The 18,359-nt window shown below is 40.2% G+C and overlaps 1 protein-coding gene across 2 annotated transcripts in view; it reads left to right on the forward strand.

Annotated features, from left to right (window-relative positions):
- nt5c1aa (5'-nucleotidase, cytosolic IAa) overlaps nucleotides 1-15,212 on the forward strand; it is a 34,534-nt gene extending 19,322 nt beyond the window's left edge. For both annotated transcript variants that reach the window (XM_034705000.1, XM_034705001.1), the window contains 3 exons: nucleotides 3,407-3,529; nucleotides 11,080-11,264; nucleotides 14,298-15,212. In XM_034705000.1, the coding sequence (XP_034560891.1) occupies nucleotides 3,407-3,529; nucleotides 11,080-11,264; nucleotides 14,298-14,654 (665 nt within the window). In that variant the 3' untranslated portion in view covers nucleotides 14,655-15,212. The remainder of the gene's footprint in view (nucleotides 1-3,406; nucleotides 3,530-11,079; nucleotides 11,265-14,297) is intronic.
- Nucleotides 15,213-18,359: the final 3,147 nt, after the last annotated feature.

Genomic DNA, 18,359 nt, shown 5'->3' on the forward strand with positions numbered 1-18,359 from the left:
GTGTATAATAATTCAAAATAAGACAGTATCTACTTAAAATAGTGATTAAAATTTGAACTAGATAAAATATAAATGAAGCAAGATGGAATAAATCTCAGTTAAAAGTGAGACTAAAAAAGTCGGTCTTTTAAGGTTTGCTTTAAAAACATTAATGCTGGTGTTGTGGATGGAGTGTTTATGAAAAAAAAGAACAACATTTGTTGCTGACCTCATCACATTTTTGATCACCCTTTCTTTAAAGTAGCCCTGACATCAAAAGTTTAGAATCATGAAGCTGCTGAAGAAAGCTTCATATTTCCAACTGAGCATTTGTTTAAGGGCAGCCTGAGCTCCAGCCTGCGGCTTCTTTCCTGCATGTCATTCCCCTGCTCCCTCCCAGTTTCCTCCTCTGTCCACTGTCCTGTCCTCCCCAAAAGTGGAAAAGCCCAAAAGCTCTGTAAATATACCGAAGAGGATTAGAGGCACTGGAATAAAAAGATTAAGGTGCAGTAAAAAAAATTTTTTAATTCTTAGAAAAAAAGTCAGAATTCTGAATTTAATGACATTAGTCTCAGAATAAAATGAAAAATACTGTACCTTATTTTTTTTTTCAGTGGCCCAAATCATCTTCTGTACTAAATCTACGGAAGAGGATTAGGACTACCAGAGAAATAATAAATAAATGAATTTCTAGACAAAAATCGAAATTTGTGAGATTATAAAGTTGTAGATTTGTGAGAAAAAACTTGGATAACTGCAATCACCTCCTCCAGATCAGTGTGCTGCTTTCTTCTGAACGGCCCAAATATACAGTAATGTCTTTCCAAAGTCCAGATGCTTCTAACAATGTGATGATTCTGGACTAAAATCAGTAGTATCTCCTTATTGCTGAGTCCACCTAGGAAGTATTTGATAAGGCTGTCAGGTGGGTCCATGATGCAGTGAAATGGGCAAAGGGCAGATTGTTAACAATCTAAAAATTCAAAGTTTTCTTGTAAATGTATGATTTTATAAACTCGAAATTTTCAAGTTTGATTTCTCACAGATTTACGTCTTTAACCCTTTAACGCAAAGCGTATCATATTTGATACATCAGTTTTTGAGACCTCTACATCATCAGTGTAATATATTCTTTCTGAAAAAAACTGATGTATACAATCAGATACATGCAGTGCACAGATAATCCACCAGGTGTGAGTAATTCATGCACCAGAAGGACGTCACCTGAGACATCCAAAATGTCAGCTGTGGATCAGAGACCCACTCGAGGTTTTTCAGGGATATTTTTACCAAGTTTGAAAAACTTTCCAATTGTTCCTGAAACTTCAAGAGGAATAGTTACTGGATTGATGCAATTTAAAAATTAATAAATATTTCATTACTTAATTTATAGAAAAACCGTGTTGAAAATGTGTGTATCAAAAATAGATACAGCAGGTATATAAGGACATTTATTTGGAGATCTGTCAATCATCATTTTATTACATTTCAACATACAGTCTTTTATTATTTAAGAACACATTAACATGGCATAATGAAGTATATTAAGAGTATAAATTGAGATATTTATAATGTATTTTGTATTTGTATATATGTAACCTGCTGTATCATGATGATTGATGACTGGTTGAATGTTGCCATGGCTCCCTAGTTAATAATTCTCTTTTGCTCATTGATTTCCACTGAAAACTGAACAATTCAGAGAAGAAATATACAATACATTAAGTTTTTTTTTTTTGTTTAGTAGATACAGAATATTTATGATGTTGTCATGCAATATGGAAAGAAATAATTTCAATTTTTGAAATTACTTTGGGAAACATTTGAAAGAAACTCAAAGTTTAATAGGTTAAAAATGTTGTTCTTATTTGTTTTAGTTTGTTTAAAAAATAAGAAACTTTGAGCAAAAAAATTGCACCAAAATGCCTCATATCAAATATGATACAAATTAAAACTCACATATGAAAATTGGTATTTTTTTATTTTTTATTTAATTTGTCAGAAGGTGTAAGAAAAACTAAATTTTCAAAGAATTATAATTTTCTGACAATTATTTGATGGTTCCGGCTTTACATGGTTAAAAATTAGAATTTTTATCTTTTCCTGAAAATCTACGACTTTATAATCTCTGAAACTTTGAATTTTTTCTTGAAAATTTACAACCTTATAAACTTGAAAATATCGAGTTTGATTTCTCAAAGATTTACGACTTTATAAACACACAAAGTTTTTTCTCCAAAATTCAATTTTTTTAATTTCTCTGGTGGCCCTAATCCTCTCCTCTATAAATCAATGTCTTTTGAAGGAGAGAAAGTGTGCAGCTGATACACCTCACTCTGAGAAGGGAGGCCATTTCTCGCCTTTTAGAAAGCCAGCATGTGCCAGTCCACGATAAAAACACCCCCACACTCCCAGTGTGTGCAAAACACACAGAGGTCAGGCATCAGGTTTTGACCTGATCAGGACCCTAGAGTGTGGGCTTGTAATATATCCATCTACATTGACAGTTCTGCTGATGAATCCGTCAGTCAACCTCACCTTTATGGTAGAATGTGAAATAGCTAAACAGCCCTTCTGATGGTTAGTGAGTCTAACAGATATGATTTGTCTTGCAGAGCTTTGACTTAAAGACGTGACCTTGATATATGTTTTTCATAATAAGCACACTCATTTCCTGACCATACTGACCTTCACTGATAGAGCCGTACACCCCCTTTCTTAACAATTACCCATGTGTTCTTTCTCTATTACAACCTTCAGCTCTCCCTCACATTTAATCATCCTCCTCCTTCACAAAGTCAGTCTGTTACTTTACTCTGTTGGCCTTTCCAACAGATCCTAATCTGCTGTTATCTCTGACCCTCATACATATTGGCTCATTTTACCTAAACAGCTCTGCAAGGATCTAATTACTTAACATGACTCTCCCTTCGTTCTCCAAGTACTATCCCTCCGTGGCTCAACACCGGTGAAATTAAGAGCCTCCCCACGCCAATCTGCAAACGGACACTCTCCAACCATCTTAATTCCTTCTGCATCTGCACAGCCCGCCCTTCCAACTGTCCTTGTCCCCCTTTAAGTGAACCCCTCCTTGGACCCCCTCCACCATTTAAGTGCTTGTAAGTTTATCCTGTCACCCAGTTCTCACCCCCGTCCCCCCTCCACATAACCTCTCATGACCCCTGGATTCACCTTTTAAATGCACTACATGACATACCCAGAGCCAGAATGAGTTTTTTTTTTCTGCCACTTCATTGAACATGTGAAATCATCACTCCATTATGGTCCGTCAAGATAGGATGGAAAACGTGTCACAGTGTTGGGATGGATCCGTTCTGCTGCTGATGTACTGCAGCGTGACATTCTACCCTGGGGGAAATGTACTGAAACTAAAAACCTTGTGACTGTTTGTTCCTCTTGCTTCCAGACTTGTTCATCGAGAGGTTTTGTATGACCGGGGGCAGCAGTCCCATCGGCTACCTGAAGGCCTGGCATACCAACCTCTACCTGTCTGCTGACTCGGACAAAGTCAGGGAGGCGCTCGCTGAAGGTAGGCCAGCGCCAATGAAGTCTTACTTTATAATAAAAACAGACTCTCAGGTAAAGGTTAATAAATAGAGAAGGATTAAACCTGCTGGATTATTCCTTCTCAGTGATAAGCTGTATTTAATGTTTTTAGTTTGTTTGAAGTGGGGCGGCTGTGGCTCAGTGGGTAGAGTCGGTCGTCTATCAATCCGACAGTCACATGCCGAAGTGTTCTTGAGCAAGACACTGAACCCCAAATTGCTCCCTCTGTTATTCAGAGGTGTGTGAATGTGAACGAATGAGATTAGCTAACACTGATGGTCCCTCACTACATAGCAGCCTCTACCATCAGTGAGTGAATGAATATGAATGGGTGAATGTGACGAGTAGTGTAAAAGCGCTTTGAGTGTTCAGACAAACTAGAAAAGCGCTATATAAGTACAAGTCCATTTACCATTTACCATGAAGTGATGATATATAACAAAGGAGCAGGGTCAACTTCAGAATCAATATTCCAGTTAAATCAATAAATCATTGTCAGGTTGTATCCTGTTGACGTATTATACTGTATGTTCACTGCTGGAACACGTATTGGGCTGAAGCTGTCAGATCTGATAAAGAAGGTTATAGTATGTATAGTTCCTGGATGTTTAAGTGTTCTCTATTAAGATCTCGAACTTAAGACAGCCTGATTAAAAAAGTAATCGTGCAGCGCAGAAAACGAGAAGACCTAGACGAATAAATCTAGAACCTGAGAACTCTGTAGGATCCTGAAAGCAATTTCAGTATGAAGGAAGGAACTCACAAGGTTAGCGTTAGCGCTGTCAGCTAATAATGTTCCACTTTAACCCTTTAACGCCAAGCGTATCATATTTGATACATCAGTTTTTGAGACCTCTACATCATCAGTGTGATATATTCTTTCTGAAAAAACCCCCCCTGATGTATACAATCAGAGACATGCAGTGCACAGATAATCCACCAGGTGTGAGTAATTCATGCACCAGAAGGACGTCACCTGAGACATCCAAAATGTCAGCTGTGGATCAGAGACCCACTCCAGGTTTTTCAGGGATATTTTTTACCAAGTTTGAAAAACTTTCAAATTGTTCCTGAAACTTCAAGAGGAATAGTTACTGGATTGATGCAATTTAAAAATTAATAAATATTTCATAACTTAATTTATAGAAAAACTGTATTGAAAATGTGTGTATTAAAAATGAATACAGCAGGTATATAAGGACATTTATTTACTGTCAATCATCATTTTATTACATTTCAACATACAGTCTTTTATTATTTAAGAACACATTAACATGACATAATGAAGTATATTAAGAGTATAAATTGAGATATTTATAATGTATATTGTATTTTTATATATGTAACCTGCTGTATCATGATGATTGATGACTGGTTGAATGTTGCCATGGCTCCCTAGTTAATAATTCTCTTTTGCTCATTGATTTCCACTAAAAACTGAACAATTCAGAGTAGAAATATACAATACATTAAGTTTTTTTTTTTTTGTTTGGTAGATACAGAATATTTATGATGTTGTCATGCAATATGGAAAGAAATAATTTCAATTTTTGAAATTACTTTGGGAAACATTTGAAGGAAACTCAAAGTTTAATAGGTTAAAAATGTTGTTTTTATATGTTTTAGTTTGTTTAAAAAATAAGAAACTTTGAGCAAAACATTTGCACCAAAATACCTGATGCATCAAATACGATACAAATTAAAACTCATATATGAAAATTGCTAATTTTTTATTAATTTAATTTGTCAGAAGGTCTACTAAAAACTCAATTTTCAAAGTATTAGAATATTCTGACAATTATTTGATGGTTCCGGCTTTACAGGGTGAAAATAATCTTAATTGTGTGGGGGTATCAGGTCCAGATACCTGCAGGGTCACAGTCTCTAGGTGCAGAGGCCTGAGGGAAACAGAGTGCTGACTGTTCATTGCATGTCTGAATAGCTCTCAAGGTGACTTCATGGATGTTCTTCAAGTGACTTACATGCTTAATGGACTTGATGCAGCGACCCTGTGAGAACCCCCTCCCCCGTCTCCCCCAGCACAGATTGAGTCAAAGGAACAGTCCTTGACATTTTATTTGAAGGGTCCTGATTCGCTGCAAATCCATTTGTTAATGCTTCCTGTGTGCCAGTGTTTATTTAAGCGGCTATTTTAGATTTAGTCTTAGTCTTAGTCTTTAGATGAAAATGCCTGTTAGACATTTTAGTCTTTTCAGCCCTTTATAGTTTTAGTCTAGTTTTAGTCAATGGAAACTCAAAAGATTTTACTCTTTGATTTTTGCTAAAACATCTTCACTCTTTAAATAATTCATGTAGTCGATCAGAAACGTGTAACAGGGTTATACCAAATGTTCAAATCATCAACATTTCACTTCTTTCACACTCTTGCTTGTGTAATATCTTAAGTTAAATAATTCAGCCTGTCCCTGCTACAATGTCAAAAGAAAACATTGTTGATGTGACCACTGTGACTGTATTTTGATTCTCTTGACTCACAGAAAAATGCCATGAAAGGACTGTCTTGCACATTTACGACGGTCCCTGAATGCACCCGCAGTGACAGGCGCATTGGACAGACAGTCAGTTCACGGCACTCTGAAATGCATCTGCATCTTTGATGACAAGGAGTTGATCCAAACTTACTAAATGTGTCTGATGTTTCCCCAAACTGGATTAAATCAAGCTGTAGACGCAGAGCTTTTTACGGTTGTAGCAGCAAAAAACTTCAAACATCAAATATTAAACAGACGTCCCCCGGTTGTGTCTTTGTCCCTAAAGAACACCGGAGTAAAAATCATTGAGACAGATGCATGGAGGTGAGGAGAGCTGGTTCATAAAGCACACCTGCTGCAGGTAGAGACCAAGCTAACACTGAGCCCCTCAGATAATAACTCAGCCTGTCACAGAATGCTTCACTTTTATTTCTAAAGATTAGACACACAGCGGGGGTACATGGATTCTGACCGTCGGCCACTAAAGTTTTCATCTCGTCATCGTCTCATCAAAACATATGTTGGTCAGAGTTTTTATTATCAGTGATGCTCGTCATAGTCTCGTTTTCATCATGAAAAAATGACATAATTTCGTTAATGAAATTAACACTGCTGTGAGCTGAAGGCTTACATGCATCTCTTCTTAGAGTGATAACACAGAAACGTTCTTCAGGTTTACTTTCTGTAAAGCAGCAAATTAAGAAGTAAGTTGTTAGTGTAATAGTTTAACTTTAGTGAGTGTTTTTTATGTTCACTTGATCCAACCAGTGTGTGAGTAGAGTGGAAAAAGGTGAACAGACCAATGGGAAACTTGCTGAAACAGGAAGGTGATGCTTTGGTTGATTTTGATTGGGCAGTTTAATTTATGTTGTGTGTGTGTGTGTGTGTGTGTGTGTGTGTGTGTGTGTGTGTGTGTGTGTCTGTGTGTGTGTGTGTGTGTGTGTGTGTGTGTGTGTGTGCTGGCAACGATGTTTCATTTGCTCGATTGTCTCTGTGGGGTGCCTCAGGGGTGAATCCTTGGACCATTCTACTTTCTTCATTTACACTCCCTTTACGGGACCTTACCTGTCAGTTTGGTTGTGTGTTTTATCATTGCTACGCTGACGATACGCAGCTCTATCTGTTAGTTCAACTTTGTGACCTCTTAATTCTAGCTGCTCTGCACAAGTGTCTGGCTCAAAGTGGTCACTAGATGTCCCACAAAATCCTCCCGCTAAATCACAGGGAAACGGATTTGTTGGTTTTTGCCTTCAATCAGGTATCCACTAGCTTCATCCAACATCTTGGTTCATTGGCCACTCCGCTTCGTGTCCTATCTCACCCTTTCAGGACTCTATTTCCCATAACAACCTGCTAACCATACATTAAGAGGATTTTATTGATTTAAATGATTTATGTTTACAGTTTTTAAAAATAGTCCCAGTGATTCCTCATCAGTGATCGTTCCATGGTGATGGATTCTTGCCTGTTTTGGTGGATTGAACATGAAACTGTCCTCATTCAGCTCTCCTTCTTCTCTGAGCTCTGTGGTTCACACACCTTTAAAAAGAAACTAATGTCACAACTTTGAACCCTGCTGCTATCATCACCACCGCTCATGGTTTAACTTTCTTTGGAGAGATCACTAACCTAAAGTTTCTCTCACCTGCTCCTCTCCTTCATCATATTGATGGACAGGATCCAATATGGAAACATCTGTAGCCTGCTGATTTAGCATGCTAACCAAAGCTAACGTTTTAGCTACACTGTTTTGATGCTAACTTAAGCTAACGGTTTCCCCTCACCTTACTGTCTATGGTGTCAACAAGCAGAAGCTAAATGTGTCTGAACTCTTTTCTGTGGATTGATTTGACATGACGTGTGATCAGTTTGTCTCTGGTGTTGCTCATGTTAGTGAAAGTTAATAACCGCTGTCAAGGGATTTGGACCAATCAGAATCAAGCTTCTTACACAACCTGAAGATCAGGAAGAGAGCCGGGTGATAATACAAAATATTTTTGCCAAAAACCTCTGAGTCATATTTGAATTCAAAATGAAATTTTGAAATTTTACTTATTCAGTCCTGCTACTTTCACACGAGGAACATTGCAAAAATACGCCTTTTCTCCTTCTCCCAGCAGTGTGAAATGGTTGTGCATACCTTTTATCCTCACATCTAGACCTCTGACTACCAGTTCAGGATCCTCCTCCTCATCATCTTTAAGGCTTTGAATAGTCTTCCTCAAGAGTATATCATTGAGCTGATGATGCCATACACCTCTACCCGGCCCCCCAGGTCCTCTGAATAAGATCTGTCAGCTGTTCCTTGTTAGAGACTGAAACAGGAGGGGACTGTAGGTTAGCTGTTCTGGGTCCCTGGCTGAGGAACAGTCTCTCACTGGGAGTCAGATCAGCAAACTCTACAGCAGGGGTGTCAAACTCATTTCAGTTAAGGGGCCACACACAGCCCAAGTTGATCTGAAGTGGGCCGGACCAGTAAAATCATAACATAATAACCTATAAATAACGACAACTTTACATTTTTCCCTTTGTTTTAGTGCAAAATAGTACAAGTATGTGCTGAAAATGTATCTTTCTACAAAAAACAGTTCTCCATGATGAGTCTCATAGTGGGGCAGAACATTTTACTCTTTAAGCACTGAAACCTGCTGCAAACACACCAAACAAGTTATCAATTCACCTGACACAGAGTGTCATTTTTACTGCAAAAGAACAGAGAGATTATAATAATGAAGAAGGTAAAGTTGGCTATCCTGGACCCCTCAGCTCCGAAAGGAACTGTTTGCTTGCTGGACAGTGTTGTATGCAGGGGTGTTGTGCTAGTGTTAGTAGTTAGTGGATCATCTTATAGTGCTCTAAAAAGACTTAATGAATCTTAACCGGATTATGCAAACAGCAAGTCATCTATTTTCTCACTTTGAGAAAAAAGTCCTGGGAAAAAGTGCTGTTCAGGTGCGCTCCATCAGCACTATGATTGTATGCGACCCTCAGAGGACAAATTTAAAATAGTAGTTACTTGTATTGAAAATTTGCAGTTAATGTCTAATCTGTAATTTTTTCACTTTGCAAAGTCGTTCTGTGGGCCGGATTGCAACCTCTGGCGGGCCGGTTTTGGCCCGCGGGCCGCATGTTTGACACCCCTGCTCTACAGAGTGTTTGAGAAACAGGTGAAGACCTGTCATTTTACTCAGTGTTTACATTTGGACCAAGAGTTCTGGGGTCTTTTAGCCCCCAGAACTACTTTACCCTGAACTAAAAGGTTCCTGTGCCCCCATTGTTGTCTGCGTTTCGATCGCAGGCTGAAGTCCCGGGTAGATTGTGTAAATCAGGCCAGTGACGTATGGAGAAAATAAAAAAGTAAATGCACTACACCACCAGACCAGTAGAGGGCAGTAAAACAAAGAGGAATGCCATTCATCACAGATGACACCATAGAAGCAGACGGACAGGCATCCCTCATAAACGTCTTTAGACCATCATTAAATATCTGATGAGGATATTTTGAAATCTTAATAAAAACTAAACTAGTTTGCCTTCCCAGGAACTCCCTCTGTGTTTCAACAGCTGTGTAAACTCCACAAACACTGACACCTTCAGCTGAAGGTCTCCAGTTTACAGGGTCACTTTTAAAACTGTAACACCGGGAGAGACGCATTCACGGTGGGCTGGGAGAAGACTACTGTTACAAGCTGCTAAATCAAGAGAATCACAGCTTCTTCTTTTGAAAAGTACACACACATACAAAAAAGATAGAACAAATCAAAACTAATGAAAGAAAGAGAAATCAAGTGAATCACAGATGTGTGTGATGTTATTGTGGACGGAGGGAGGAATAAAAACACTGAGGTTAATCTACCAATCAGACACGTTCAGCATTGCAGGCCCTGCCCCAGAAATTCCCGGGACCTTTGAAAAGTACTACCCGCCAGCAGGGGCTTTTAGGGGGGAGATTATCTACCCCTGAACTAAATTTAGACCCTGGGTCCTCAGGTCGTAAAAAAAAAAATAATTCTGTGCTTGGTTATGCTCTCTACTTTTGATCTGCACAAGTCATCTCTGTTTTGTTTTGCTTGTTTGTTTTATCCCTTTTGTTAAGCACTTTGTAACTTAGGATTTGAAAGGTACCATATAAATCACATTTTTCCCCACATATTCTTATCGATGCTTCTGTTTGTGTCTGTGTCTGTGTCTGTGTTTGTGTCTGTGTTTGTGTCTGTGTCTGTGTCTGTGTTTGTGTTTGTGTTTGTGTCTGTGTCTGTGTCTGTGTCTGTGCCTGTGCCTGTGTCTGTGTCTGTGTCTGTGTCTGTGTCTGTGTTTGTGTTTGTGTTTGTGTTTGTGTTTGTGCCTGTGTCTGTGTCTGTGTTTGTATTTGTGTTTGTGTCTGTGTCTGTGCCTGTGTTTGTGTCTGTGTCTGTGTTTGTGTCTGTGCCTGTGCCTGTGCCTGTGCCTGTGTTTGTGTCTGTGTCTGTGTCTGTGTCTGTGTCTGTGTTTGTGTTTGTGTCTGTGTCTGTGTCTGTCTGGTCTGTGCCTGTGCCTGTGCCTGTGCCTGTGTCTGTGTTTGTGTTTGTGTCTGTGTCTGTGTCTGTCTGGTCTGTGCCTGTGCCTGTGCCTGTGCCTGTGTCTGTGTTTGTGTTTGTGTCTGTGTCTGTGTCTGTCTGGTCTGTGCCTGTGCCTGTGCCTGTGCCTGTGTCTGTGTCTGTGTTTGTGCCTGTGCCTGTGCCTGTGCCTGTGTCTGTGTCTGTGTTTGTGTCTGTGTCTGTGTCTGTCTGTGTCTGTGTCTGTGTCTGTGTCTGTGTCTGTGCCTGTGTCTGTGTCTGTGTCTGTCTGTGTCTGTGTCTGTGTCTGTGCCTGTGCCTGTGCCTGTGTCTGTGTCTGTGTCTGTGTCTGTGTTTGTGTCTGTGTCTGTGTCTGTGTCTGTGTCTGTGTTTGTGTCTGTGTTTGTGTCTGTGTCTGTGTTTGTGTCTGTGTCTGTGTTTGTGTCTGTGTCTGTGTTTGTGTCTGTGTCTGTGTTTGTGTCTGTGTCTGTGTCTGTGTCTTCCAGGCATTGCAGCAGCCACAATGTTTTCGCCTGAGAAGCAGACGGAGGTATCCGAGTCTCAGCTCAGGGTAGCATTTGATGGTGATGCTGTCCTCTTCTCTGATGAATCTGAGCGAATCTTCAAGGCCCACGGGCTGGACAAGTTCTTTGAACACGAGCGGGACAATGAAGACACACTCCTCGATCATGTACGTATTTTTACTGGAGGACTGTTTGGACACTTTCACTGACACTCCTGTTTAAGTGTTGATATATTACCATCAGTAGAGTCTCTTCACTGTGTCCCAGAGTAGGTGAGCTTTGTCTTTGAAGCATCTGTGAGTAAGGGAAATGAAAAGCTTCTAAGAGAAGATGAGGACATTTCATTTTGTTGAGAAAAAAAAAAGTCTCCCTTGAAGCGTTTCATTGGTGCTTTCATGCAGCACTAATCACTGGGATATGATTATGCAGATGTTCTTGATGTGTTTAATCCATTCAATTATCTGAGTATTTCATGAATATATTATTATTCAAAATGATGTAATAAAAGTTTAATTGGGATTCATACTGTCAGCATGTTGTTCTGTCATCACCAGGGGCGTTGCCAGGAATTCTGGGGCCCCTGAAAAGATATCTCAGTGGGCCCCGTCACCACAGCCAACATATAACACTGCTGTTATAATACTGGTTTATTTGCATTAAACAAAAATATATGCCTAAAACTATCCTGGTTAACTGACTCAAATCTAAGCTACATATCAATATTATTTTTCATGATCTGTAAACAAGATTATTTGAAGCCAAGTGACTTGTTGAACAACAACAAGGGGGCATTATTTGGTATAATCGAACCTCATGAAGTCAAACTCTAAAAGCTACAGTTTACTTTCACTCAGATTCAGCCACACTAGATGCTGTGGAAATATAACAACTCCCCACTTAAGGCATGAGACGCACATCTCACTGAGCCGAGCACCCCGCGTTCCTTTTTTAACTCGTCAAATCTATTTTTATCCGTTTAGTGAAACGTTTTCATGCATACAGATCTGATTAAATCACACTAATAGCACATTGATTGATCGAGGCTCATGGTCTGTTCCCCAGCTGCTGTCCACTCAGCCCCCCAGGAGCTGCCTTCTGCTGACAGACCGCTGTGGTCCAAACGTAAACAGCTGCTTGCCTCTCCTGTGCGGGTTATGTTTTTTTTCTATAGTTTTTAGTTTGTCTAGTAAGCGTTCTTTGAATTTGAACTTCCCTCAGTCTGTTTTCTATCTTTTAAAGGTGACATATCATTTGCTTTTTTCATCAATATATATTGGTCTAAGAGGTCCCCAAAACATGTCTTTAAAGTTTATGCTCAAAAAAACACTTTAAAATCAGATTTTGGTCTGCCTGAAGAACCCTCTTCTTCAGTCCTGTTCAGAACACTCTGTTTTCTCTCTGACCACGCCCCCTCAGGAAGTGGGTGTGGCCTCGGCTGTCCAGCACGTTGATCTAATGTTTACATGTTGGCTGAATATACACGGCTGCTCAGAGATCACGTTACTTCAACCCTCTGAATCTGATCCAGAATCTGATCCTGACGGAGAGGCGCCTGTAGCAGGACCTTTCTGAACCATTGGTCACAGATTTAGTGTTTCTTGTTGTTTTATTTGTCAGTATGTAGACGTGTGTCTTGGTACACAGCTATGAACATGTAGCTATGTGGCTATGCTTACTAGCGCTAGCACTTATCCATGATAAGTAAAAATAATCCACTAGATCTTCAAATCTGCAGACCTGGGGAGTAAAACCGACCTCTACCAGAAAGGCAGCAGGACCCTTCTGAAGGATTGGTCACAGATTTAGTGTTTCTTGTTGTTTTATTTGTTAGTATGTAGACGTGTGTCTTGGTACACAGCTACAGCTACAGCTACAGCTACAGCTACAGCTACAGCTACGACATGTAGCTGTGTAGCTATGCTAACTAGCGCCAGCACTTTTCCATGGAAAATAAAAATCATCCACTAGATCTTCAAATCTGCAGACGTGGGGAGTAAAACCGACCTTTGTGTTTATTAAGACAGCCTACAACTAGCATGCCTCCCTCCTAAGCTCCTTGTTAGCACACATGTGTGCAGGGAATGAAAAACAGAGGAGGGGTTGAGTTGTATTTTATACAGTCTATGGGCTGAACAAGCTCCGAGCTCTGACTTCGTTACAGACCGGATGGTGTTGTGACGTATGAAAAACACTGAAAACTGCTGAAAGCTCGTTTCACACACATTTACAGAAAGGTGGAGAAATCAGAACAGGGGCAGAATGGATTCTTTTCATTCTCGGGGGGTTTGTAGACATGCCAGGGAAACATATTTCAGGTAGAGAACCATTAAAACGTTGATTTTGCATGATATGTCACCTTTAAAGAGCGCAGATATCAGATATATTCTGCTAGTTTACTGGTTCGTTAGCTAAATACCGCTCTGAAGTAGACTAACTGTACCATGAGGTAGGCGGCCTAATATGTATAAATATTGGCATGTAAGCTCTTAGCCTACCTAATCTTTGATGCTGAGTCATTTATGAATATAATAAACTTTTATATAAAACACAAATATACTCCAAGGAAGACTCCTGTTGGTTGCCTGCCTTGAAGCTGCTAGTATTAGCTAAAGCATTGTTAAACTGTGTAGTTGTGCCCACCTTTCTTTTGAAAGAAAGCTGTTAAAAGCTGTTTTCCCTCAGCTTGCTTTCTTTCTTTTGCCTTTTTCTCTTTTCTTTTTTGAAAACCCAACTTGGCTTTTGAAGGGAGAAATGTTGCTGCAGCATCATCCTCTCTTCACTTGACTGACCGCTGACAGATCAATCCAGTCGACAAGAACGGGACGGACTAAACCATCTTGTGCAATCGGAAGGGGGCTTTGAGAGAGACTCCCCTTCTTCTCCAGAAAGGAATTCTGAATGTTTGTTTAACTATTCAGACAATTTTAGTTACCTTATTGCTGTTATAATAAACAAAGGAAAAGCGTAGTAGAAAACACATTTTATTTCAGGCCCATTAAGGGCCCCCCTCCCCACCTGGGCCCTAGGTAGTCAGTCCCACTTTTCCCCCCATTACGACGCCCCTGGTCGTTACTGCAGACTTCAAAAAGGCTTTTAATAGACAGGAACGAATATAATAAAAGTATTTCTGAGCTGTGTTACAAACAAATACAAAAAGTCACTGAAACAACACATCCCACCATCTCTGCTTCCTCTGACAGGGTCCGCTGAAGGGCTTCCTGGAGGCTCTGGGGAAGCTGCAGAATAAGTTTTACGCTAAAGGCCAGCGCCTGGACTGTCCCATCCGGACATACCTGGTCACAGCTCGCAGCGCAGCCAGCTCTGGGATCCGGGCGCTGAAGACACTCAGAGCCTGGGGCCTGGAGATCGATGAGGCCTTGTTTCTCGCAGGGGCACCAAAGGGCCCCATGCTGGAGAAGATCAGGCCGCACATCTACTTCGATGATCAGATGTTTCATGTGGAGGGAGCGGCTGAGATGGGAACCATTGCTGCTCATGTGCCGTATGGCATCGCACAAAAACATAATGCTAAGAAAAACACCAGTGTTGACAAGTAGACAGCAAGACTACAGATGCTGCTGGGGCAGTCTGAGCAGGAGGACTGAACCAGGAGGACTGAACCAGGAGGAGAAACATTTTAGAGAAGAGTGAAGTTGAGAGGTTTCAGAAGCTGAATTGTACGTGGAAATGCATCATTTTCACTCCAGAGCTGTTTTGTAAGTTTGTTTATCCCGATGTAAACGTCTCAGCTCATGCTGACATACAAGGGGTCAGTCAAGTAGAGGTCCGGAACCTGAGATGACCTGGATGCAAAATACCCCCTGCTTCACATTTCATAATGTAATCCATAACAAAGGCTTTAGTTGAATATGACTTTATATGATAATTAACAGGGGGCTTCATGGATGTGATGATCTGTCATTACTGCCTGTCCTCATGAAGACTCCTCTTTGGTGGATGTGACTGAATGAAACTGTAAAGAGATGTCACTGTATGTTGTTGATGAGGGAGCCACTCACAGAATGTAGGGATGTTAACGTGCAGCTTGCAGGTAAGAGACCTCCGTGAATCAATGTGGAGAAAAATCATTAAAGGTTTTTATTTCATGAAATTCATCAATCAATACACTACAGTCGCTTCTGGAGTCATTCATGTTTTGTTTTACTTCTGCTTTACAAATAACAACAACATCAACAACAGCAACAACAACAACAACAACAACAACAACAACAACAATAATAATAATAATAATAATAACAATAATACTGTATTCATGTAGCGCCTTTAAAAACAAATGTTTACAAAGTGCTTTGACAAACAAAGCGTGGTTCAAATAACAAAGTAAACCTTTTGACAGACAGGGTGGAGGAATTTAAACAAAACAGAATACAACGTGAGGTTAGAAGTATATTAAACAGAATGAAGTGGTGAGACAATAGACCAATAAATCATTGTTTAAGAGGTTTTTCAAAGTAAAATAAATAAAAATTAAAATTGATAAATAAATCAAATAAATACATCAAAAATGAATGAATAAAAGAGGATACTAGGCTAGTGCCGGAGCTAAGTTCAAAGAGGCTATCCCTGCTGCTTTAAACTCAGTATTTAGTCCAACCTTAGCTCAAAGCTTGTATACTAGCTCCAGTTCCTCTCAGCTGGATCAGTTTGTAGATGATACTACAGGTTCTCTGCAGGTTACCCTAGACCTAATCGCTTCTCTTAAACAGAAGACTATTAGACGACAGAGGCTAGCTCTATGGTATAATGCTCAAACCCGTGAACTAAAACAAAACTCTAGAAAACTAGAAAGATTATGGCGCTCCAATAAAACAACTGAAACCTGCTCACTTTGGAAGGATAGTCTTAATAAATATAGGAAGGCCCTGCAGCATGCTCGAGCTGCCTATTACTCCTCTCTAATAGAAGAGAATAAAAACAACCCTAGGTTCCTCTTCAGCACTGTAGCCAGGCTGACAGACAGTCATAGCTCCACTGAGCCATGTATTCCTTTAGCCCTCAGCAGCGATGACTTTATGAGCTTCTTTAATGATCAAATCTTAAAGGTTAGAGATCAAATTAGTAACCTCTTACCTTTAACTAGTGTAGGACCCTTTACCAACAGCGTGATCATTGGAACGGCGTTAAAGCCAGATGTATACCTAGACTGTTTTTCACCCATTGACCTTCCTGAACTGGTTTCAGCAGTTTCTTCAGCTTGATCTGTCTTTTAGACCCAATCCCAACTAAGCTGCTAAAAGAAGTCCTTCCACTAGTTAGCAGTTCTTTACTCAGTATGATTAATATGTCTTTACTGACAGGCTATGAACCTCAATCATTTAAAGTAGCTGTAATTAAACCTCTCCTTAAAAAGCTCACTCTTGATTCAGGCTCCTTATCTAACTATAGACCGATATCTAACCTCCCCTTTATCTCTAAAATCCTGGAGAAAGTGGTGTCAGTTCAGCTCTGGGACTTTCTTAAGAGCAACAGTTTGTTTGAGGACTTTCAGTCGGGGTTTAGAGCCCACCATAGCACAGAGACTGCACTGTTAAAAGTAACCAATGATCTACTAATGGCCTCAGACAGTGGTCTTCTTTCCGTACTTGTTTTATTAGATCATAGCGCTGCATTCGATACGATTGACCATCAAATCCTGTTACAGAGATTAGAGCAACTAATCGTCATTACAGGAAGTGCTTTAGCTTGGTTTAAATCGTACCTAACAGATCGATCTCAGTTCACATTAATGAAAAGTCCTCAGTGCAGACCAGGGTTAGTCAGGGAGTTCCACAAGGATCAGTGCTAGGACCAATTGTTTTCACCTTATATATGCTTCCTCTAGGTAACATCATGAGGAAGCACTCAACTAACTTTATTGTCTTAGAACGGCACCTAAAACGTACATTCTGCCTCACTGAAGTGTGTTTAGCCCAATGGGATATGCAGTTTATTTCACCTGCTCACAGGAAATTATTACGTGTTCACGAGAAAGTTTCTCATGAGCACCCAATAATATTTTGTGATCTCAAGAAAATTTCTCGTGAGCACAATATGGTTTCTGGTGCACAAGAGGACATATCTAATTATTTTTTTCTGCCCATGTCACTTTAGGGGCTCCGTAAAAAGATGTCACTGTCAAATAGACAACCAGAAGAGATGGAGCATCGGTCAGTTAAGCTGATGTTCAATGTAAATAAATATGGATCTAAATACCAGTTTTATCAATATAAAGAGGAAGAAAATACTCATTAATGTAAGACATTAATCCTTTAGTTAAAGAGAACAGGAGCAGGTCAGGATCAGGAGAAATAACTGATACAGTTTAGGAGCAATGAGACCGAGCAGATAATGCTAACTCTGTGTGTAACACTGTGTTTGTGTCACAGGTTTTTAATTTTAGATAAGATAAGAGAGTCCTATACTCGTCCCACAACGGGGAAATTCAAGTGTCACAGTAACAGAGTAGACAGTGCAAAAGAAATATATAAAGCAAACAAGAGCCTATAGAGTAACAATTATTAAAAAGTTATTAGCAATTAAAAATTAAAATTAAAGGGGTAAAAAATAAGCATATCTTACACACACACATATATATATATTATTGGTTATAGAGTCTGAGCACTGCAGGAAGAGAAGACCTGCGGCATCTCTCCGTGAGACACCGCGGGTGAAGAAGTCTGTCACTGAACGAGCTACTTAGTGTTGTTATGGTGTCCTGGAGGGGGTGTGACGTGTTGTCCATCAGAGAAGATAGCTTTGCTATCATCCTCCTGTCAGCCACCACCTCCACAGGGTCCAGTGGGCAGCCCAGGACAGAGCTGGCCTTCTTCACCAGTCTGTTCAGCTTCTTCCTGTCAGCAGCAGAGATGCTGCTTCCCCAGCAGACCACTCCAAAGAAGATGGCTGATGCCACCACAGAGTCAAAGAAGGACTTCAGAAGAGCCCCCTCCACACCAAAAGACCTGAGTCTCCTGAGCAGAAAGAGTCTGCTTTGTCCCTTCTTGTACAGCACATTTGAGTTGTCAGACCAGTCCAGTTTATTGTTCAGTTACCTGGGTACCTGGTGTTCTGTTTATTGAACACCCAGGTACTTGTAAGATTTCACAATCTCAGTGTCCGTTCCCTGGTCGTTCACCCACTTTAGATCCCCCTCAGTCTGGGTGTCATGCTCCTTGTACCCAGTTATGGTTTTCAGGCCCCTCCAGACTCCACTGACGTTGTTCTGCTGCAGCTGTTTCTCCATCTTCCTCTTGTATTGGTTT

Source organism: Notolabrus celidotus, chromosome 16, assembly GCF_009762535.1.
Source record: "Notolabrus celidotus isolate fNotCel1 chromosome 16, fNotCel1.pri, whole genome shotgun sequence".
NCBI classification, from domain to species: Eukaryota; Metazoa; Chordata; class Actinopteri; order Labriformes; family Labridae; genus Notolabrus; species Notolabrus celidotus.